The sequence below is a fragment of the Phlebotomus papatasi genome, chromosome 2 (assembly GCF_024763615.1).
Source record: "Phlebotomus papatasi isolate M1 chromosome 2, Ppap_2.1, whole genome shotgun sequence".
Taxonomy (NCBI): Eukaryota; Metazoa; Arthropoda; class Insecta; order Diptera; family Psychodidae; genus Phlebotomus; species Phlebotomus papatasi.
The window spans coordinates 104,764,912-104,789,834 of NC_077223.1; the positions used below are offsets into that span (position 1 = coordinate 104,764,912).

The window sequence follows — 24,923 nt, forward strand, 5'->3', positions numbered from 1 at the left end:
AGCTTCTTATGGCTCTGTAAATTGCTTTATATCCCAAACGTCTGACCAGTTTCAACTAATTTATTAAGCTAAAATTATCTTACGTATACCGGATTTATAATGAAATCCTTGAAATATTGTTATTACAAAACTTTGTTGGTTCTCAGTTAATTAAACATTCAAAGGACATTAAATATTTAATCTGCATCCAATATTTCAGAAGTGGGAAAATATTCTAAAATTAGGACCATTAAAAAATCCTCCATCTAATCCTTATCAAACAACATGAGCTTGGGTTGTTGTTGATTTTTTGAATGGGGACAAATTTAGCACAGAAAATTAACAACTGCTATTTATTCTATTGAAGGATAATCCAAGGATTTAAAATGAGAATATACTAGACAGGGATATTAAACCAAAACAAAAAATACAAGTGAAAGAGATAAGGACATATGATACTCGAGCACAGTTTGATCTTCTGATTTACTAATTTGAATAATTAGAAATCCTATGCACAAACTCAAAAAAATGTTCCCGAAAAGCTCTGTTGATTACTTATGGTTTTAATGTTTAACGAAGGGTTTATTTATTAAAAATTGGCACAAAAAGTAATGTTCAGTAGAGGAAAGTACTCCCCCTTTGAACATTCATTCCTTTGAATTATGTGAATTCTTTTATTTTTCCTAAGAGACTTAGATTAGATTAGATTACCGTAATCTAATCTAATCTAAAAGACTTACACATAATTATAAATAATTTATAATATGCTAAGGTATATGTAATGGAAATTTGTAAGTCTCTTAGGAAAAATAAAAGAAAATTCACATTATTCGAAAGCAGGAAGTTCAAAAGGAGAATACTTTCCCCTAACAAGTTATGCCTAACTGAACATAAACAATTTCTCAATCACTCGAATTAGGTTTTTTTTAATGTTAAATGTGAAAAATGAAAATAATTACTTATAAATTGATAGTAACAAAAATTTAGCTAAATATTCTGCTGCAATTTGATCAGTTATTTAGCTTTTAATGCTGCGTAGCACGCACAGTTACCTGAAAACAGCAGCGTTTTCAGCATATTCTTGCTGAGTCGATCATCAAAAATATGCTTACCGGTCAGCAGTTCTCGAACAAAAAATGCGCTTGGTGCTCCTGGGTTCCCATGCTAATCGATTTCAATTTAGCATGATTTCAATTTCCAAGCAGTGCCATTTCCATATATTTGGTTAGCACTTTTTATTCCAGAACTGCTGACCGGTCAACATATATTTGCTGATTACTCAGCAAAAATATCCTGAAAACGCTGTTTTTTTTTCAGCTAACTGGGCATCGCTGGATTATCAAATTTATGAATTTAAAATTGAGCTCCTAACGGACATTTTATAAGGTAACTTATTTAAAAAAAAAAAATAGACTGATTACTGTGCATAGGCTTTCTAGTTTAATATTAAAAGCCAATTTAAAAGAAAAAGAATGCATCTAAAATTTAAGGATACTGCAAAGAATCTCAGTTAACAAAAAGCATCAGGGTCACCATTATTTAAGATCAACAAAGCACTGTACACTGAGAAAAAAAAGAGGCTGCGCGATTGACTTTTTTTCGTCATAACTTTAACACTTTTTGGGTGTAAAAATATATGAACATTTTTTATTGTTAATATTACACCTTTTAAGGGTAAAATCAACATGAAAGAAGGGTAACTTTAACCCATAATACACCTAAAAAGGGTAATATTTAAACCGTTTTCGGATCAATAATGCAGGGCAAAATTAACATTTCCAGAATGTTATTTTGACTTTGTCGGATTTCTCTAAGTGTACAAATGAGTAGTAAAAAATTGGTCAGGAAAAAATCAAATTTGATCAGTTTTTCGGACTTTAGAATGCAAGTTGCGGCAAAGAAGAAACAAGATGTTTTCGTTTTTCTGCAATCATTTTCGATGCAAATTTATATAAATTAGATCTATTTTTGCAAAGATTCAGGCTTTTTACTGACCAAAATTTAATATTTTACTGTTTATTTTTAGTTTATCGCTATACTCATTTAATTTTTGCTTTAATGAATTACTTAAGGATTATAATCTAGTATAATTATATGGGTTCTTGACACTCAAAATTATAAGAAATTTTAGGGATCTTCAAAATGTAATGGATCACTTGCCCTTATCCAAAACTAAGTCAAAATTTTCCCAAAAATCTTGCTTAAAAAGAATTTAGAGAGGTCAAGCCATATGGCTAAACGTTAGATCTGAAAATGGTATAACCGAAAAACAAATCACGGAATCTCAAACTATTCCTGGCTCAAATATTTCTTGAAAGATAAGTACAATACTTCTTGAGTATTCTTTTCAAGTGAATATTCTTTGTATAGGTTCAAAATTTCATTGAAAAGACTTCATACAAACTAAATTAAATCCATTGGGCTCATTCATGGTTCGCCAAATCAAGAAAAATTAACGAATTTGCTTTGAAACATATCATCAACATTTTCCACATATCTTCATTGCGAAAAAAAAACCTTTTAAAATAATTTCCTCGCTAGTCACTAGTCTAGAATCAATCTACCTCAACACTACCATTTCCCTGATGATTAAAAAAAATCTAAATTGCCCATCGACAAAGAAAAACGAATAACTCAGCGGCCAGTGACTGTTTGAGGGCAGATACAGAGATGGGAAGACGATTAACCCATTGATTATCTTCCACAGTTAATAGCCAGACAAAACAATATTGTGTTTGAGAGTTGTGTAGAGCAGATGGCAAAGTATATCACGAAGAAAACATATTGCGATGAAATAAATCTGTGGTACGCGATGGCAGATAACAAAGGAAAAAATCTACATTATTATTAACTTCTAAAAAGAAAACAAGAAAAAAATTGTTGAATATTGCTCGTCATTGTTTCAAATTATCATTCTTCATTAAAATAAATAAATATATATAAATAATAGTTGAAGAAAAAAATGTGAAAATGTAAATGTCCGGAATATCGTGTCAATTGCGCTTAAGAAGATATATATACAATATACTATACCTTCATTCTTTTCTCTCGATGTACACAGAAATTTACATAAAGAGAGCTGGAGAAAAAAAGAAAGAAATAAAACCAATATTCTATATACACGTGTTAGGATCTCTGTTTTAAGAAAGGTAGTTGAAGGATTGACAAAAAAAAAACAAACTGACGATATGACTCTCTGTGGCTGTTTCTGGGATGAAGCAGAAATTCAGAGAAAGATCACGGATGGAGACAAAAGAACGTCGAGAAGTCAATAAAGAAAGATCATTCTGAGAAGATTGTCTTTGCCTTTTCTCTTTACTTAGCAATTTAATATCAACTGCATTGAAGACGCCAAGCCAAAAGGGCTTTCAACTGCCGATTCCAGAACATCAATTGCAATCATTGCAACATTTAACGTGAGTATTTCAATTAGAAGCTATCATAACTGAGCAAAATTAAGTATATAGCAGAGATTAATTGGTTAATTTGAAAATTGATCATTATGGCTTCGGCACAACTTTTAGATCAGGAAAATTTCATGAAGTCAAAATTCGAATCTCTTTCTTTCTCACATGCTTTACATATGTCTATCTTATTCTCTCGTACTCTTCTTCTTCTGGTAAACCTCAATCCAATTTCATTTTAGATCAATCGAATTTGGTATGAGAAATAATGGGATAGGCGAAACATGTGAAAAATAAAGGGATTCGATGTGAAAGCTCTCCTTTTCAAGGAATGTAGTACTCAATGTTGATCAACAGTAAAAAATCAAAATTTTGAGGAATGGTATTCTGATTAAGATTGTTTTGAAAACATGCACAGCTTAAGCATGAAATGGTTAATATTGTGCTGAAAACATGCACAGCGGTTGGACTTCATAAAACATATGATGCTCGTCAAAACCGGTACAGCCGCGCACAGCTCAAGAATAAAATGGTTAAAATTGAGCGTAAGTCCTGCATAGCTCAAACAAATTGAATCTAAATTTTTAACAGTTTTCTTAACCTTAATCGTTTTATGTTTAACAGCTGTGCGTGGTTTCAGCACAATATAAACAGTTTCATGCTTCAGCTATGCAGATTTTATGCACAATACCTGAGAAGTACGAGTTTCATGCACAATCTGAACCATCTTATGCTTGAGCTGTGCGTATTTTCAGCACAATTTTAATTTAATAATTTTGAAGTATTTTTTTTTATTTCAACTCGAACTCTTGAAAGAATATAAGGACAAAATGCATTTTAGGAGCAAGAGGAGCGCCAAGAAAGCTCTGCCAGAAATTAGGTGAGCCCAAAAAGCACCTGAAGAAATTTGAAGTGTCCCTTTTTACTTAATCATGAAATCATGCAAAAATATAAGGGCAAAATATATTTTGAGATCATTATGGCCGCCAAGAAAGCCTTTAGAACAGTTGGATCTCCCAGAGAGGGAATTAAAAAAGGATTATTCTTTACTTCAACGCGAAATTTTGATAGATAAAGACAAAATGCATTTTAAGAACTTGAGAGTTGCACGCATTTCGAGGTTATCCGTAAAGAATCTCAGCTACCATAAGCTTATCTGGGCCTATCACTGTTTCTTCAGTCAGCCTCACAAATTTTATCTCTTACCTCTTTCTCATCTTGTTGAAAAATTGAAGTAAATACTATTCGAATTGATTTTTATCTAATAAGAGTATAATGGTGTTATTCCAATGAAAGGTAAACATGGTTAGCCCTTTACTGTTCTAAAGTGCTTCTGCATTATCGACTTTTCTTTGTGTTGGTTCCTATAGTCGTGATAGAAACCAATAAAAAGAAGTTGTCTAAAGGGATAGCTGACGGTGGGGTAACTGAGCTAAGTTTTTCAGGACAATCTGTCCTTCTGGTGAGCGTCGGAATTTGTTGATCAAATCCTATGAATCAAACACAGAATTTCACCAGAGCTTTCGACACTTATCGTGTCTTCCTCAGTGGTTATTGGTTGGTCTTTTCTTTAGGATTTTTGTCACTAATTCCTCTATTTTCTTATGCGTCAGTTTTGAATTTGGTTAGGAGCTAATTTTCTTCTTTCTTTTCTGCACAGCGAACGGACTGGTAGACATATTAAATATAGATATATTTCAAGTACCAGTCCGTTCGCTGTGCAAAAAGGAAAGAAAATTAGCTCCTAACCAAATTCAAAACTGATGCATAAGAAAATAGAGGAATTAGTGACAAAAATCCTAAAGAAAAGACCAACCAATAACCGCTGAGGAAGACACGATAAGTGTCGAAAGCTCTGGTAAAATTGTGTGTTTGATTCATAGGATTTTATCAACAAATTCCGTCGCTTTTCAAAGATGAACATGGATACACAACATTCAAATATTTTAAGAAATAGTTCAATGTTCTTTAACTCTTTCGTCTCTTTTGGGACTGTAGTACCCAAAGAAGCATATGAATATTCTATGAAAAACAATGTTTTTTTAATTATTCAGAACTAATAAAAATCCGATTCTTGTGGATGATTACAAATTATAAGGATGTCCAAATGTAAGATATTTTTTGTAGGACCTCAATTAATTCCTGAGCTTAGATATTTTTGATTAAAAATTGTGAAATTGGCTTGCAGCATATGCTGCGGTCCGCAAAGAGTTAAAGCCCACTTCAAGCACATGTTAATGGTGTAGGGACTTTATCATCAAAATTTACTGCGAATCCCGATACATCTTGTGAGGGAGCTATCATCAAACAAGTGCTTTAGACTAAAAAGGCAGAAAACCTTCATCTTTCTTCCCAGAATGTTGATAGGATCCGTTGAAAGACTGAACTACTAGAATAGAATATTGAGTATTGCTGAGTAATTGCAATGCCCAAGGATGGGGCATGTTATTTCCCTTACTATAAGGGCCAAAGGAACGGGACTAGTCTCAATATATTTTCTATATCCTTAACTAATAGGATGATAGAGTCTCGTCGTTTAAGGACCCATAGTTTCCTTAATATATCAAAATCACTTTGTGCAATTTGCTCTTAAAAACTTCTAAATTTATCGATATTTGACTTGAATTTTCAAGGACTTTTGGAATGAATCCTGGAACAAAATTTGTATCAGAGTATTTCTGGGACTTTTAATTCCAAGGATTCATCCATAGAATCCTAATCATCTTTACAATTTAGCTAATATTAATGGAAAAGGTTATGATGTTTTCCAAATCATAAGAGCAAAATTGTACATTTTTAAGGCTAAATTTAACACATTTACAAAGGTAAATTGGAATTTTGACCTATGGCAAACTATTTTTGAAATATTCAAAAATATGTTTGCTAAATCAAAATTATAAAATAATCAATAGTTTAAGAACTATTGAATATTAAAAATATCTTAATTTCCCATCAGTAATTGGGTCACCCGCAATTGTGAAAAGCGACACCGGGAACTAAAAACAAAGCATGCAATCAGTCAGCAAAGATTTAGTAAATAATAGAATTATGTCATTAAAATTGCATATTTAGTTTTGGGTCATATTTTGATATTGAATGCTTGAATTGGGATATCAAAACTTTGTATAAAAGCTTTAAAATTTTTCCTTATAAATCAGACTAAAGCCAGCAATCAACAAGGTGTTTCACTACCGGCAGCAAAGTACAGCGGCATTACTCTTAGAAAGAGCAAGTGCCTTAATGACTTTGCAGGGCTTTTTTCTCACCATCCAGGGCCTTCCTGATCATCGGCACTTGAGTGCCTAAATAATTAACGGCCCAGCTCCAATTGCCTCCAGTGGCAATTTAGAGTCGGCTTTCAGAGAGATTCCTAGTGAATTTTCTGCTGAGATCCTGCATTGAGGCTCCCCATAGCCGAGTTGCGTGCAGATTTTTCTGCCCTTCCCCAGAGAGGCAACTGATTGTTGCCTATAACAGGTGGCATTTCTGCCCTATACCTGAGGCCTTTTGGCCAACCATTAGAGGCTATCGAAGGACGCCAGGGACAACTCAACCAGGATCCGCAGACTAGGAAACTCCTGGAGCTACTCGTAGAGCAGGGAATTGTTCTGAGCTATTCGGAATAATTTCCTCCTCTAGCCTGAGCTCTGCTCAAAGCGGAGCTTGGACAGACGCTCACCGGAAGGACAGATTGTCCTGAAAACCCTAGCGCAATAAAAAGAAGAGTCGATAATGCAGAAGCACTTGAAAACAGTTATGTGCTGAAAAATGTTAATTTTTCATTGGAATAGCACAATTACGGTGCTGAAAAATGAACATGTTTATTATAGGGCTGGGAAATGCCGTCGATACAAGCACCAACACAAAGAGAAGTCGATAATGCAGAAGCATTTGAGAACAGTAAAGTGATAAACATGTTCATTTTCATTGTTGCAGCACCATTAGTCAGTATATCTGTAAAAGAAATCAACAGCAGCAAGTATCAACTTTGCCTGAATTGTGAGCCCCTTTGGCAGTGGAGACTGTGTGAAATGCCAGGTGATTCATTGGACAATTAATTCTTCCAATTGACCTTTTAGGATTCCATTCAACATATATTTACACAGAATATCTCTTCCACAGTTTTGTTTTTAGAAAAACTTTATCCTCCTCACTTCTATTTCTTTTTCTTATCACTTAAACGGGTTAAATTTTCATTCAATTGTTATTCTTATGCTATTTTTTTCTTTAATTTACTTTTTAAGTTACGTGGTGTGTAAATTTTTTTTCTTGCATGAGAGAAGCCTTTTTTTGATAATTCTCCTTTGTTTTTTTAATTTGTTGAAAACCATCTGAATCTCATTTTTGCTAAAATTGCAATATTATCTTTTGTTTTTTTTATGAGTTTCACTTTAAAATGGATATTTTGTGATTTATTTTTCTTTTGTTTTTAGAAGGAATCTGGGTGAACTATCTCCTTAGAGAATTTTTTTTAATTATAAATATTATTGTTTTTTCTTTGTTAATTGCATGAACAGCTGAAACGTGGCTTTTGCTGATCATTTTTTTGCTATTTAAATTTGTTTTTTAAATATTGTTTTTTTTTACAATTAATGCATTAGCCTGATCTGCGGTGAAAAAACGTGAATAATTTAGATAGGCTCTCACCATTTCTTTTTGCTATTTTTCTTAATATTTTTTTTTTCTTTTTACAATTTGTAAATTCGAAAAGTGTTCTCTTGTTTTTTTTTTATTGAACACATCTTTCTCTCTCTTTCAATCAAACTCTAAGCCCTTTGTCACACACTCTTTTTCTCAATTATATTTTTTTTTTATATTTAAAATGTTACTTTTATTTTATTTTTTTATGTTTTGTTTTCTATTTGTTATTTAATTGAACTCACTGCAAGTCTTGCGGTTTAAAAATTCGTGTTGATGTGAATTTTTCTTTTTTTTTCTTCGTGTAGAATAAATTATTTATCTGAAGCGGTGACGAAGAGAATTAAATATTTTAACGATTTTTGTTTTCAATGGAAGTGTTTGTGTGTTTAATTTTTAGTAATGTAAAGTTGCTTTACTTTTTTTTAGCTCACACCTTTTTAAAGTTCCTAACACAGAAAGGAGAAACTTTTTCCTCTTTAGTATGCATTCTTCTCTCTTTTTGTTTTTTTTTACTATTTCTTTTCCAAGTAAAATCTACTTTTTTTGTGGATTTTTGTGACGTGATAAAGCATTCATATTTTTCTTGTAACACGATTTTTTTTTTGTTGTTTATAGTTTTTTTTGTTTGGACAGAGAAAAAAAGCAAATATAGGAGATTACTACGCGCAAAAGGTGAATACTAAACAAAGAAGGAACAAAAACCCCTTGAAAAGAACTCTTGGTGCACATTAACTAATTAACTTATTTTCTTTTTTTCTCTCTCTCTTTGTCTCACTAAAAATAAAAAACAAGAGAAATTTTTTGATCAATAATAATTTTTGCTCACTTTTTTATCGGTGTCCCTCGCTGAGTGAGCCCCTCGAAGCGCTTAAATGTATAATTAATAAATACCCAATCCTTGAGGATTTCCCCATCCTGTGGATGTGGTGCAGACGCTGCAAAGAAAATACAAAAAAAACGGCGAAAATTCAATTACTATCAATTCAGATTGAAGACATTTACAAGTGGACGCTTGAGTCAGCAAATGTTCTATTCTAATTTTATTACTACACTGAGAAAAAAAAGAGGGTGCGATTAACTTTTTTTTGCTCGGTAACTTTAACATTTTTTAGGTGTAAAAATATATCAACATTTTTTATTCTTAATTTTACACCTTTTTAAGGGTAAAAATAACATGAAAAAGGGTAACTTTAACCCCTAATACACCAAAAAAGAGTAATATTTACACCGATTTCGGATCAATACTGCAGGGTAAAATAAACATTTCAGGAATGTTATTTTAACTTTTTCGGATTTCTCTCAGTGTACTCTTCCGAAGGCACCTTATCAATTCGATAGTTGTTTTCCTTTATTTAAAAAAATAGTGTTAAAGTTAGACCTCCCAAAGTAGTATAATCCAAAAAGAGTTTTAGGCCACGCCCCCAAAAAAAAAAATATTTTGTAAAAATGTTCTTAAATGTTTGTGAATTCCTATGGGGGACTGACGAAATCGTATAGCCCACAAACAAGTTCGTAAAAGTTTGTACTTTTTAAAGGTACACAAACATCACTTGACGAGCATTTTTGATACTTTTACAAACATTTGTTCGTAAATGTTCGTAAACACACAAAATATGTTTGTAAAATTTTGCCATTTGTTCGTAAATTTTTTGTTTCCCTGACGAACATTTTACTAACATTTACGAACAAATGACAAAATTTTACAAACATTTTTGTGTGTTGTTTACAAACAAATGTTTGTAAAAGTACAAAAAATGCTCGTCAAGTGATCATATTACGAACGTTACGAACAATGTTTGTGAAAAAGTACAAACTTTTACGAACTTGTTTGTGGGCTATACAATTTACGAGCATTTCATAAGTTCCCAATAGGAATTCACAAACATTTACGAACATTTTTAAAAAACTTTTTTTTCTGTGCATTCTGAAAACATTATTTTTCTTGAACAAATAAAATATTAGAATTCTAAACCTTCATTTAATCCATTAAAATATTAGAATGTTCTTGGGGGTCTCGGTAAAAATCCAGGGATGCTAAAATCCTAAAATCCCGAATAGCCAACATTCTGAACAGCCAAAATTCCGAAAAGCTAAAATTACGAATGAATTGTGTTAAAATTCCGAATGGTCTCTAAAATCTCGAAAAGACAAATATTCTGAAAAGCTAAAATGTCGAATGAATCGAAATCCCAAATGAGTCGTAGACTCGAGAAGCCGAAATCCGAAATCCCGATTTGGCCGAAATTCTTAGTGGGTCAAAATTCTAAATAGGTCGAAATTTCAAATGCGTTGGAATCCTGAATAAGTCGTAATCCCGAAAAGACAAAAGCTGGAATTGGCCGAAATCCTGAGTGAACAAAAATCCTGATCGAGTCGAAATTCCGATTGGCCCAAAATTCTGAATATGTTAAAATTCCAAATGGTCTAAAATCTTGAAAGGCGAAATATTCTGAAAAGTGAAAATATCGAATGATTAGAAATTCCGAATGAGTCGCAGTCCCGAAAGGCCAAAATCCGAAATCCCGAATTGACCGAAATCCTGAGTGGGTCAAAATCCTAAACGAATCGAAATTCCGAATAACTCACAATCCCGAATTGGCCAAAATCCCGAATTGGTCAAAATCCTGCTTGAGTAAAAATCCCGAATGGGTCGAAATCCGTATTGGGCCAAAAATTTTGGAAATCTGGACACAGCTACTTTTGTGGGTGACAGTATATACTGAGTTTCGCTTATAATTTCCTATAAAAGAAAATTATTTTATTAAGAGCTGCCCTTAATAAAATCTGTGTTTAATATCGAGATAAAAAAAAGTGAATTTTTTTATGGATAAAATGAGTTTCAGAAGCTTATTGCAGAAACTTACCGATGTCCAAATTCAATCATTTATATATTTTTATAAGGAAAAAGTTTTCCTAACTTTCCCAACAAAATATTTCCCATTGCATATTTGATTTGAAAAAAATTATTAAAAAAAAAGTTTTCATAAGAAAATCTTATGAACTCACTAAACAAACTTGTTCTCATTTTTTCAAAGTGTTATAAAAATGAAACTTTACTTTTATTGTAGGGTAAGTGTGCCAAATTTCGGCCAGTTTGCAATTTCGGCCACCTTTTTTGTTCCTCGAATTTCTATGAACTTTTAGATTTTACGTACTCTAAAGATTATACAATGCAAAAGAATAACAAAAAATGTAGCTTCGACAAACAAGATGACGTGAAAAAGACATTGAAAAAAACGAAGAATTAGAAGAATTCCCGAAGGGCAAGGAACTATGAGAGTGAAGGTGGCCGAAATAGGGCACAAAAGCTATGTCTATATTTTTATTCATTTTAAAATGTATTAAGAATGATTTTATTAGAGTAAATAAAGACGGTAAACTCTTTACAAGGTTCCAAGCAACACTCTTTCAAAAGAAAGAATAAAAACAATCAATTTGTATTTAAAATATTATATTTCAAACTTGAGAATTTGACGCTTGCATGCAACTATGCCGAAAGTTGGCACACTTACCCTAATTTTAATTTTAATTTTTAATTTTATAAAAAAAAACTATTGTAAATTTTTCAGAATATTTTTTCTTAGTTTTGTGAAAAAAATCAAACCAAATAAATTCAGAGATTTTAATCTTACTTTTTTTATAAAAAAAATATTACACGTTTTGCATTGGCACCTGTCAAAAAATAGTCGTTTGAATCAACAATTGTCGTAACTGAATAAGTTACGACAAACACTGATCCAAGTGACGGAATAATATCCCCCTAAAATCAATTTGTGTTAGGTTTTTTTTATTTTTTATGATTGAATTACATCATAAAAATATTAAAAGTATAATATATCAAACAATGTAATTCTCAGTGGAAATAAAGTAGTAAAATTTCAAAAAATGCACTAGGACAATTGCTGATCTTAGCGACGAAACAATTTCTCCCTTTAAATCCATATTTTTGTGATTTTATAAACCACAAAAATATTAAAAATAAAATATACCAATGTATTTTGGGTGGAAATAAAATTATTAAATTTCAAAAATGCATTAGGACAATTGCTGATCTTAGCGACAAAATACACTGTAAAAAAAACTTACGAATTTCGAGAGATACATCCGGAAAGTCGTCAAAATTGGATGTATCATCGATTGAATGCACTTCAACTGGTATTGCAGCTGGCCTCTCACGGATGTGCTCCCAGTCGACGCCACGGAAGAAGGGCACAGATTTTGTCTCCTCAATTCCAAGGTGTGAGCCCAATCTGTCCCCCAAAAAAAGAAAGAAAAGAAAAACAATCCTACAATAGAAACTTTTATCGAGCATTCCACAAATTCTCCACAGAGCAAATTTATTCCAGAGGGCAAGAGAGACGACATCTCAGAAAGAAATTTTTATATAAGAAGAAACCCCCAAGAGATACCGATAATTACACTTTGTTCTCTTGCTCTTGTCTTCTTCCTCTCTACCGCAACAGCAACAACAACAGCCGAGCATTCTTCATTATTGAACAACAAGACTGTGTAAGATGATGAGAGCAAATATTTCGACATCACTTATCTATACACAAACCACAAGTATTTAGTCGAGATTGGAGGTTTTCTGTCTACCGATGGCCTCATCCAAAACCATTCATCATACCATTGGATTTTATGGTCAAAAATTTCAACTACAACTTCTTAATTACTTTTTGAGACTGAAAGACAAACAGAGCTCAACTTTGGGGAGGCAATTTTGCCTCGTGCTTTAATGATTTCGGCAAATTTAGTAGAAAGTTGAGGAAATTGCCTAAATATCAGGTTAAGGTCAGATCAAAAAGTCAAAGTGATGATTAATAATAATTCAATAAGGAAACAATCACTTTTAAAAAGGGAACTTCAGTTTTTTCCAAATTAATTTCCTGAGATTTAAATGCCTGAGAATATTTGCAATTACAGGAGTAATTAATGCAATAAAGGATAATTGGAATATAAACTTTATATTGCTTCTGGAAGAGTTTTCATCTTTGTTGAATATTCAAATTGATCAATAAAAGATTAAACAACTTTGTTTGATTTTATGGGCCATTTTCCAATCATTAATTTCGATTGCTTTCATTTATGGTAAGTAATAATTTTATTTGAATATTTTTGGAACGAAATGAAAATTTAATTCAATAATGTGTAGAACTTCATAGACTACTCCAAGTATATTAATACTTTGACTTATTATTTAAAGTGAGGTTATATTAAACCTAACCTAAATAAAAAAGCAGTTATGTAGGTTGTAATAGAGGGCATGAATGTGTAATTGACTAATAAATTGTTTAACCAGACACTTCTTTTTTATTCCTGGTTAATTCGAATCCTGGCAAATCAATAAAAAAAAGTACTAAAATTCAAAATTCTACTAAATTTCACTTTTCTTATGATTTTAGGTTATTTTATCCTAACCTAAAAAATTCAAGGCATATTTTTTGTTTTAGAATATACTAGGTAATCTGCAAAAATCCATGGCCCACTATGCCCATTATAAATCCTATCTAGAAATTTTTGATATAAGACAAACTTCCGTTTTTAAGGTTAGATCATAACCTTAAATTCTGAAATTAGAGCATTAGGCCAAACTAGAGAATTATGCCGAAAACATCAGTCAAAATGCACTTTTTAGCATTGAGTGTAGTTCTTTTATTTTATAATGAAATTCTAGATCAAGAATTTTGAGGCTAAATACGGTAAAAGATAAAAATGGAAAGATACCTTATAGAAATTTCCGAACTATAACATGATATTTTCTTTATAATTAGTGAATCAGCAATTACTCTGAAAAACTCTTCAATTTTTAAGGATATTCTTCAACTAAGAGGTTTCAGCCGAATTCGACGACAGGGTTATCAGAGCTCGACACAGAGACGCCTTAACGGAGAGTGAAAATCTGAACTTAATCCACTGAAAAAGAAATCTTCTGTCGGTTTTCCGAAAAAATGTATGGAACTCCACGTTCTCCGAGTTCCTTAACCTTAATCTTTATGAATAAATCAGTCATACCCAAAAATTCTGAAATAACCTCTTTACCAAATTAGAGTATTAGGGGAAGTGTGCCAAATATCGGCCAGCTTCTAATTTCGGTCACTTTGAGTGTAATTTCGGCCATGGAAATAAATTAATTAAAAAAATATGTAATCTTCGAATAGTCAATGAATTCATTTTGCTTTTAAATATTTATTCATTTTAGTATGTATTAACACAAAGACCGTTAAATTTTAGGTATAATTTGTATTGAAATTGTATTGTAAAAACTCTGTGTGGAAAGTCTTACAAAAAATGTGACAGATCACTTGTGTTTCTAGCAGTTTTACGATTTGTGGTGAAATGCAGAAGGTTTTCCTACGGAGTTTTTCATGAAAATTGATTAGTTTTCGTTAAAGATTGTTTCTGTTTATGTTAATAATGAATCAATCTTTAAATTTCGGGTAAAATTTCCCAGCTGGATCCTGTATTTCGCATAAAAAAGTATATACTTTGTGAGAGTCTCTCCGGTGAGGTAGTGTTGCCTATTCCGGGAACATCTTTTGCTTTCCTAAATTTCTCATTAATTTTATGTTTTTATCAATTTCTGAGTTCTATAATGTCCAGAGAAAAAAAAACCATCGCTTTTATGAAAAAGATGATGTGGAAAAGGCATTGAAAGAGTTCAGGAAGGGAAAATTGCTACGGGAATCTGCGCGTAAATTTGAGATGCTACTCTTCAGGTCATCAGGACAAATTACACGGTAGAAAAAAAACCTCTAAACCTCTTTTTAACCTCTCTTTAACCTCTAAAAAGAACTTTTTATACAAGGGAATATTATATCAATGATCCAAGTAACACTTACCAAATTTTTATATTTAATTAAAATATTTAGAATATACATTTAAAAATCCAATTTTAACTAATCCAATTTTTGAGGTTAGAATTTAATTTGGTTAAATTCCAAAGCACTCTTAGATCAGTTTCTTGTCGCGATTTAATTACTGATTATAAAATTTTTCTAAACAGCAGATTAAGGATTTCTTACACTGAAAACATATTCCTTGTATTTTTAAGGTTTGGTTTAGCATAACCTAAATCCTTTCGAATTAACCTATTTGGCAAAATACAATAGACTCTCGCTCAATCGAGCGAAAAATTTTGTTGACAATTTTCACGTTTAATTATGAAGCATATTTGCTCAAATTCGCTGTAGTCCTTCCTATTTTATCGTGATTCTTTATAATTGAGCGCTTTTTGTGGAATTTACAAAGGCTTTGACGCCCAAATCTATCGATAAACCGGATGACATTTCGCCCCAAATGCCCAATTGAGAGAGTCTACTGTAGATGAAGTTAATTGCCAAATTTGTTGGATAAATAAAGTTATTTTTAATATATTCTCCAGAATATAAATATTATTAGAATTTCTAAATTTGGGAAGGGTAAAAGACAAAAAAAATTAAGAGGTTATGGTTTCTAACTTGAGGCCAGTCTTTTTTTTAAATTATTTTCTAAACCAAATAGTACTTTTCTCTGAAATAAGTGAACTATACCGATTACAATTGGTATTTTCCTTATTCTTTTTTTTAGACAACTGGGATTTAAATATTTTTTAGGTTATGTTCAAAATAACCTCAAATAATAAGAGTGAATAAAAAGGCCAGTAATTGGTTATTTAAAAAAAAAGAAATAAAGATAAAAATCTTCAATTTTATCATTGAATTGAATTATCTTTGAATTCAAGATGATTTCCTAATTTTTGATGGAATAAAAAATTATCATAACCTTAAAAAAATGATACACAAAGAACACTAGATATTTTTCAGTTTTTATTGGGAATTTTGTTCTATTTCTTATCTGTTTGACGTCATAGAGAGGAAGAAGCTTGATTTAAGGAGAAGTCTCTTTGTAAAATATTTAAAAGTAGAAAAATATGGGAGATTGAAAGGACTCACCTTCGCTCAGCTTCACAGCAGAATCGGATTATTGTCTCCTTGGCCTCCTCCGAGATGGGCGTCTCGGGCGGAAAGATGAGCGTCTCACGCCAATTCATCACTTTGCGGTAGGTATCTTGGGGATTGTCGGAGCAGAAGGGCGGATAGCCCATCAGCATCTCATACATAATCACTCCAAGTGACCACCAGTCGCACGCTGGCCCATATCCCGTCTGCAGGAACACCTCAGGTGCAATATAATCCGGCGTCCCTACCGTACTGTACGCCAGCGCCCGACGGTTCCGCTTCCAACTCTCAGCACGCCTCTTGGAGTCCATGGGACTGGCGCAGGTGCCAATGAAGTCGGACGGTTTGGCCTGCGACAGATCCCGATAGAAATCCGTGCGATGGGACTTCTTGAGACCCGTGCACAGCCCAAAATCCGACAATTTCAGGTGCCCCCGGGCATCCAGCAACAAATTATCCGGCTTGATGTCCCGATGGATAAAGCCCAGTTTGTGGATGCTGTCGATAGCCAGGGCAGTTTCGGCAATGTAGAACTGCGTACAGTCCTCCGAAAGTGTGTCCTTCTTCATCAGCAGCGTCATCATGTCTCCGCCTGGCAGGAATTCCATGATGAGGTAGAGATTGACCGGATCCTGAAAGCTGTAGTACATCTTCACGACCCATTGATGATCAGCCTCCACCAGGACATCACGCTCAGCACGCACATGAGCCACTTGCTCCTTCTCCAACATATCCGCCTTCCGCAGCACCTTCATCGCATACACATGCCCTGTATCCTTCTTCTGCACCAGGCGCACCTCCCCAAACGCTCCTCGCCCAATCACCTGCATTTTCCCATCAAAATTTGTCGTGTCAAAATCACAAATCAAGGATTTCATTGAGGCTCTGATTGATGGAAAATTAATTCCCGTCGAAAGCAACTTTTAAAATCAATTTTAGAACTATTTTTGGATTACAAATTAAATTTAAAATTAATTAAATTTACTTGAGAAAAAATATCGGACTTGATACATACACTGAGAGAAATTGATACAAAATTGGTGTAAATATTACCCTTTTTAGGTGTATTGAGGGTTAAAGTTACCCTTTTTCATGTTATTTTTACCCTTAAAAAGGTGTAAAATTAACATTAAAAAATGTTGATATATTTTTACACCTAAAAAGTGTTAAAGTTCTGAGGAAAAAATGTTAATCGCACCCTTTTTTTTCTCAGTGTTGGTACTTGATATAGGACTATTTTCCGACTTCAGCGTTCTATAATATAGCTTTAGTGTTGAATTTTGGAAATCTGAAGTTTCGCGTTTTTTGGCGTCACGCTGTTCATCTGATGTGTCCGTCTGTTGGCAGCTCTAGAGACCAACCGGAAAGAGATAGCGATTTGAAGCATTCGGAAGACCCCCACCCCATAAATCGACCCAACACAGAGAAATCCGAAAAAGTTAAAATAACATTCCGGAAATGTTTATTTTACCCTGCAGTATTGATCCAAAATCGGTGTAAATATTACCCTTTTTAGGTATATTATGGGTTAAAGTTACACTTTTTCATGTAAATTTTACCCTTAAAAAGGTGTAAAATTAACATTAAAAAATATTGATATATTTTTACACCTAAAAAGTGTTAAAGTTATTAGGAAAAAAGTTCATCGCACCCCCGTTTTTTTCTCAGTGAAGGATCGTTAATATTCCCCTCATTTTTCGTCTATACCCCCCCCCCCCCCCCAAGCGGCTTTTGACATCCAAATAATGTATGTCTCAAATGTAACCAACATATTTTCAACATAATCGAGCTAATATCTAAAAAAAATATAAAGTGGACATGATGGAAGTAATATTATCTGAAAATTATGTGCACTGTATGCCAGAAAAATAACTGAATTAAAAAATGTATAGAAAATATCAGTTATTTACTATTAAGAAGAAAAATAATACATTTTATTTTACAAATTCCAGTTAATATATCGGTATTTCCCCTTAAAATTACGACTAGGGGAAGGTTTTGCACCTTCGTAACGTCGCAGGTTCGTAAATGTTGATTTTTTCCCAAGTTACTAAATAAATATCATCCATGGTCATATATTCTTATAGCTAGTCCTACATCTCACATTTCCTGACAAACTTGGAAGCTAGGCCTTTTTTTCCTGGGTCCAAAAGGCAAAAATAAAAAATGGGCCTAAAATCGTAATTCTGATGTGCAATATTTTATGCATTTTTGCACACTTCAAGTGTCTTTTCGAAAAAGCAACTATTCCAAGTTATAGAGGGTTTATTACGGTTAATATTTACTGTGAAAATCTTTTGCCTGAAGGGGGTTGTTTTTGTGGGTGGAGGAAAATTCATAAAAATTACCGCCCTTGCAGCTCAGGAGAATTGAATTTTGCAGCTTCGTAAAAACATCTGACCACCAAAATTGAGAATTCCTCACTGTTTTGGGTCACACTGTGCATGTCGCTCTGGATATTTGACTCAACAGAGATTCCAGTGAATAAATTCACAAGAAAATTGGGATATTAAACAATTTTCACTAAAATCTCGAAGGAAAACACGCACTTCCCCATCAAAATGAGACTTCATCAGATGTTTTTATTTCACTTCTGTCAAATTAAACATTAAGCCTGAATCTGTTTATGGTAGGTGTGATTCTTTCATTGCCCATGCGATGCGTTTTGAGAATTTTTCATCCAATTTGCTTTGTTTTCAAGCGGAATTTTTCACATTTTATTTTAAATTAATTACTGGTAATTCTAAGAATCACTGATGTTCAAAAAATGTTTTGTAAGACAAATTCAAGACGTTAGAGAAAAAACAAGGATTACAATAGGTGTGATTACTACTTTCTGATTTGTGTAGTGATGAAACTAGACTGCTTATGGTAGATGTGATTCTTTAATTGTCACTTCGATGTATTTTGAGTATTTCTCATTCAATTTTCCTTGTTTTAAAGTGGAACTTCCCACATTTCACTTTAAATTGGTGGCTGGTCATTTTTGAAATAAGTTACGTCCGAAATATGTTCTGTAAGACCCATTGGAGGTGTTAGAGAAAATCTGAGGATTACATTAACTGTGATTATGAGAGAATCATACCTAACCAAGTTCTTAACTGACTGTCAGAATACAGGGAAAAAATGGTTTTCCGAGTGTCAAAAAACATGTACTAGAAAAATAGCTTAAAATTGATTTTTAATGCGTGATACCTTCTACAAATGGTGAGAACAAGTAGATGAATGTTCCATCTAAGTAATGATGCCCAATTTTTTGTGTCCGGTGTAATGTTTCCGGGGAAAATAAGGCCTACAGAGGTGGGAAAAAGTGGTACGAAGCTGAGTTAACCAGAGCACCTTCATAAAAAATGCTACTACATTTTCATTTTCCTGTAGAGGAAAATCCAAGGACTTCCAGGAATTTTGTGAGGCAGAATTATGAACCCAATAAGTGAGATATTTTTTTGACACAGTGATATAATTGATTCGGTTTGTGTGGCATTCAGTAAAAAATCTTAAATCTTGGACTCCTTTTTTAATACGAACCTTCAAAACCTTCCCCTATAAAGGCGTCTACACATTGGGAGCAATTTTCATCAAAAATTGCATTTTTGACAGAATTTTGACGTTTTCGCATACAACACTGTAGGAAATTTCCTTCAAAAAATCAATTTTTGACGAAAATTGTTCCCTATGTATAAACACCTTAAAACGAATGGGGTCATATTTGGGCTCGTTGGAAAGGTCTTTTAAAATTGAACCGCTTCCACTCAGTTCTGAACCGGTTCATAATCGAAAACTAATTTTTATTCAAAATTCAATTTATACTATACTCTTAATGTGTTTTGGGCAATGTTTTGAGTGATTTGTAGATCGTTTCAAGTCGTCTAAGTCGACTAAGTCGTCTCTCGGCTTAAGTCGTATGTGTGTCTAGGGCATAAGTCACGACGAGCTCTACCACTTCGTAAAGCCTGGGACGATTTGCCATCCCTTTTCTTTGCTATTTAGTGGAATTAAAAGAAAATTCTAAATTCATTTTAAAACATGAGAAAAAACTAATTTCAAAGATGCCCCACTTCTCCCTAATTGGATATTTAATTCGAAAAAAATAAGGCGCTGTTCTCTGATTGGCTAAAGCCTAAAAACATTCTAAGCTTAAGCCAATCGGATGCACCTATTGTTTTATTTTATTTATCCTAATTTTTTCAATTAAAATATTTGTATTAAAATATACTTTTTTAAATATTTGTATTTTAAAAGAATTTATTCAATTGAAAAATCTTACAAATCACCCCCTGGTTTAGGTAAATAGTTTATTATATTTTTAATTTGGTATTTTCAAATAAATCTTTGTTTTATTATTTTTTGCTGGCTTTTTTTAAATGGGGTTTTTGCATGAAATCTGATAAAGCAATAAAGAGACCAATAACAATCTTTGTTATTAAATTCAGGTGATACGGAAGAATTCACATAAATAAATTTATTATTAGATGATTCATCAGAGCCTTTTAATAAGAATTTTCGAGGGAATTACAAAAAAATATCTTTGGTTCCTACCTTGAGTGCATCAAAATCCTCAACTCCGAGCCTGGAACGCTTGAGCCTGAGGAATTCTGTTTCTTTCTGAGCATGCTGAATCCTTTTCTCTTGCTTCTGCGTTTCCGTGAGTGTGTCATCCTTGAGGGAGGCTTCCAGTTTGGCCAGGCGCTCTTTTCGCTCCCCGTGCTGCGTGATCAAGTTGCTGTAGTAATTCTCCAGAGTCACCTTTGCCTTGGTCGCCTTGTCCAGTGTGTGATCACTGAAGCGAATGGAATTCTCAGCTGTCGCCATATTCATCTTGCTTGTCTCTCAGTTGCTGCCTTCTTCTTCCCCCAAGACCCAATCCCCCACCAAAGCCCCTTCAGAGTAGCTGTCCGGAAGGTGTTTGCTTGACCACAGACACCACTCCCGTGCTGTCGTCACGGGATCTCATCCGCCAACACAAGGCCACACGGTGTCCGGAAGAGGTGCGACTTTCACCCACAAATTTCTGTGCAGTGAGAGAATTACCTTCAAGGCGACCTATATTGCTCCCTCTTCGTCAAAATACGCCACAACGCAATTCCTCCCGCAAATAACTTAACTCTTGATCACTTTATGCCACCCCCGAAGCCACAGACACTGTCCTCGAGGTCTTTTTTTTGCACTTCTTTTGTCTCTTGCAATGCAAGGGCACTTTTTTTCACCTTTTACAATGATGAACACCTTCGTAGAACCACCAACTTTGCAGCCATCCTTTTTGCCCGCTTCACAATCATCTCTCCCAGTGCACTGACAGCCACTTTTCACACACCACTCCAACACACAACTGGCCAGGAACGTCTGACCACACAATTTGGCCACACCGAATGGGTCTTTTCAGGGAATTTATGTAATTTTTCTACCTGGCGCAGCCAGCAAAGAAAGCAGACACGGAAGAGCAACTTTTGACACTGAAGTTCGAAAAAAACATGGCGGCTGTTTTCGAGAATCTCTTTTTCGAACCAATCCGTCAGGCTGGAAAAAGTGTAAACAAAAACAGAAAAACTGCCACAGGGAGCCCAAGGAGGATGGAGAGCGTCCTGTATCGACACAATTCAGGCTCAGAAGGTGATGATGATTTCCCGGACACGAGATTGCATCAAGAGTACCCCGAAGAGAAGCAAGTGAAGGAGGAAGTGACAGAAAATGTTCGGATTAAGAGATCAGACAGCTTCCTCAGTCCATCGGATTCAGAGCCTGGAGATGAGGATTTTGACTCTTCCGACATGGCACATGCCATTGAGGAAAATCTCCTGCGAGAGCTCGATGACAAATCCACAAAACCCATCAAAATGGAAGAAGAAACAGGGAATCGAATGGAAGATGATATCATCCTCCCGTCTGAGGTGCAGCACACAATCTCCGACAGAGAACTCGAGCAGAGGAACCGAGACAGACAGAAGAGGAAAGAATTGAAGTCCCGGAAAGAAGCCGAAGAGGAAGAAAGAGAGAAAATGCAGTAAGTCTCCTTGGAAACTTCCAGAACATTCTCATGACTTCCCTTTCCTTTTGCCTTTCAGGGTTTTGGTATCGAACTTCACGGAGGAACAACTCGACAGATATGAGATGTTCAGGAGATCTGCCTTTCCAAAAGCCGCCGTTAAGCGCCTGATGCAGACAATAACCGGATGTTCAGTGTCCCAGAATGTCGTTATAGCCATGTCAGGGATAGCCAAGGTATTTGCCGGGGAAGTTGTCGAAGAAGCTCTAGACGTAATGGAGGCTGCCGGTGAGACAGGAGCCCTCCAGCCAAAATACATCAGAGAAGCTGTCCGGAGGCTCAGAGCACGAGGAATAATCCCTTCCGGACGAGCCCATAAGCAATTCTTCCGGCTGAACTGACATGCTCTGCTACTGCCCCCAAAAATATTCATCTGAGAGAGACAAAAAAAAAAGCCGGGAGCAAAAATGAGGAAGAATTTGAGAGGGCAACGACTGCTTTCCTTATCATACGCGTGTTTTTTTTTTAACTGACTCCAGCGATAATTTCTCCGCGGGCTTTTTCCTTCCATCTCTCTCCCCGGAGAAGCTCTGAACATCCCTGTGGGCTATTGCATAAAAATCCCATCGAGCAAAAAATGCACTCGCCTTAAAAAAAAACTAATTTACTGATAAGGATGTTGCAAGAGATCATTGAATAAACAAAGAAATTCACACATGTGTTTTTTTTTTCTAAAGAGAGATTGCATGGAGAAAAAAATCAGGATCAGGGTCTGGGCGGCAGAAAAAAAAAAACAATTAATGATGCAGAAAAACATCCGTCAGCTGGAAATTCTTCGTCAGGCTGCAATAAGAAGAAAAAAAGCAGAAGGAATTGCCTTTCTTTGTATTTCTCACATAAACATGCAACAAAAATAGCCTCCGGGAGAGAGACAGAGATGAAGAGATGAGAGGAAATTGGAATGGTCTGCCTTGTCTTGAGAAATATACAGATGCTTCCTATAAGAAAAATATTATCACGGAACTGCGACTTTGGAAGAACAAGGGGAAAATATATCTTTCTATAAAAGTCAAAAACGTGCCAATTTAAATTAATAAAACAAATAATAATCATAAATAATTAAAATACAAAAAATAAATAAAACCTTAAAAATTCAAGACTTAAAAATCTTCATAAAATATAGGAGTTTTTATTTATTAATGTCTATTTATATTTTTTCTTTTTTTAACAAATTATTATAAGCCAAGATCGTATCATCTCGCTTTGATAGATAATAGCGTTTCGTAACATCGCATGATAAAGCATATGCTGCATAGGAGGCATATGAATCAAAAGCAGTAGCGAACCTAGGAGGAATGGTAAGGTAATTTAACTCTTTCGTCTCTTTTGGGACTCTGAGTACCCAAAGCTGCATAATGTATATTCTGTGAAAAACGATGTTTTTTAATTATTCATAACTGATAAAAATCCTATTCTTGTGGATAATTACAAACTAGGGTGGAATCACCAGTTCTCGCCACTTACATTGAAATCGCTATTTTTCGCAATTTATGAAATAAATGAGTCGCAATTTTTTTGTATTGTTTCTGCTTCTACGCATAGAATCGAAAAATAATAATTATTCGTTTTGGATTCACGATTTTGATCATTTTTTAGAGCAATATTTTAAGCAAGTGCATCGAATCCAACATCTCTTACCAAATGTACTAAGTGTCGTCAAATATTCATCAGGCCAAAAATACCTATTTGGGTAAATAATTTGTCTATTGAATATTTAATTGCACTTGTTGAATACATAAAATTTGTATTTAGTCAATTAATATTTCATTTTATATTATTTTTGTATAAAAATGAGGCATGGCGAGAAGTGGTAATATTCTGGAATTGATTTTACCACCTGTCGCCATATCTTTTCAATAGGCGACGCTAACTTCACTTCGTACCTTCTCAGTTGTCAAATCTGCATTGTTTACTTTCTGCAAAAGCCCCATAATTTGATTTCTCAAATAAAAGTGAAGAAAAATCATTTAAAGAGAGTAATAATAAAGTGATTACAAGGAAAGAGAAATGGTGAATGTATTCTTTTCATAGCATTGCCTAAAATAACCGAGTGTGGTTCTTTTCAAGTGGGTGGCGAGAAGTGGTTACAAATTTTACAAAACTGGCGAAAAGTGGTAAAAAGTGGCGACGAAATGGTTATTTTTGCATTATTAATAAAAGTCAGTTTTTTAAGTAGTCCAGCGTTATGTTCTAGGATTATTGTTTTCACGTATCTAGAGCCAATACATCTAAGTAACTTTGTGTCAAATTTGACTTATCTTGTAACAAGGATTCAAAAGTTATGATTAAATGAATTTAATTTTTTCCTAAACATGGCGATAGCCGGTTATTCCACCCTATAAGTATGTCCAAATGTAAGATATTTTTTGTATGACCTCAATTAATTCCTGAGCTTAGATATTTTTGATTAAAAAATGATGAAATTCGTTTGCAGAATATGCTGGGGTCCGGAAAGAGTTAACGGAACCAAGGGTGTAGCAAAAAGGGCCAGGGAGGGACCGTTGCCTCCATACACAATATTAAATAAGTAAATAAAGGCATTGAATAAACGAGCAGTAAAAAGTCAAATTTGGTCAGCAAAAAATTCGAAATGATCAGTAAAAAATTAAAAAATGGTCAGTAAAAAATAAAAAAGGGCAGCAATAAGTTTAAAAAGATCAGTAAAAAATTAAAAAAAGAGCAGTGCTTTATTAAAAGCGGTTAGTAATTTGCTGACCAATTTTTATATTTTACTGCTCCTTTTTAATTTTTTGCTGACCACTTTTTAATATTTCACTGATCAATACGAATATTTTTAATGATAATTTTTAATTTTTTGCTGACCACTTTTTATTTTTTACTGCTCATTTTTAATTTTTTACTGCTTTTTTAATTTTTTTGCTGCTCATTTTTAATTTTTTGCTGATCAACTCGAATATT

The 24,923-nt window shown here is 33.8% G+C and overlaps 2 protein-coding genes across 2 annotated transcripts in view; one reads left to right on the top strand and one right to left on the bottom strand.

The window, feature by feature from the left end:
- LOC129800590 (serine/threonine-protein kinase tricornered) overlaps positions 1–21,414 on the bottom strand; it is a 33,951-nt gene extending 12,537 nt beyond the window's left edge. Inside the window, exons 1-4 of the mRNA XM_055845085.1 lie at positions 20,501–21,414; positions 15,956–16,785; positions 12,111–12,274; positions 8,851–8,959 (exon numbers count right to left, since the gene is read on the bottom strand). Of these exons, the coding sequence (XP_055701060.1) occupies positions 8,851–8,959; positions 12,111–12,274; positions 15,956–16,785; positions 20,501–20,779 (1,382 nt within the window). The 5' untranslated portion in view covers positions 20,780–21,414. The remainder of the gene's footprint in view (positions 1–8,850; positions 8,960–12,110; positions 12,275–15,955; positions 16,786–20,500) is intronic.
- A 54-nt stretch (positions 21,415–21,468) lies between these two features.
- Positions 21,469–22,659, top strand: LOC129800595 (transcription initiation factor TFIID subunit 11). The gene is made up of 2 exons (XM_055845092.1): positions 21,469–21,962; positions 22,024–22,659. The coding sequence occupies exons 1-2, from the start codon at positions 21,532–21,534 to the stop codon at positions 22,343–22,345; spliced, it is 753 nt and encodes a 250-aa protein (XP_055701067.1). The 5' UTR covers positions 21,469–21,531; the 3' UTR covers positions 22,346–22,659.
- The last annotated feature ends 2,264 nt before the right edge of the window (positions 22,660–24,923 follow it).

Bases quoted from the DNA above. Each gene is read 5' to 3' on its own strand.
- LOC129800595 (XM_055845092.1), top strand. From the start codon at position 21,532: ATGGAGAGCGTCCTGTATCGACACAATTCAGGCTCAGAAGGTGATGAT. The intron at 21,963-22,023 runs GTAAGTCTCCTT...TTTGCCTTTCAG, and splicing joins GAAGAAAGAGAGAAAATGCA to GGTTTTGGTATCGAACTTCA.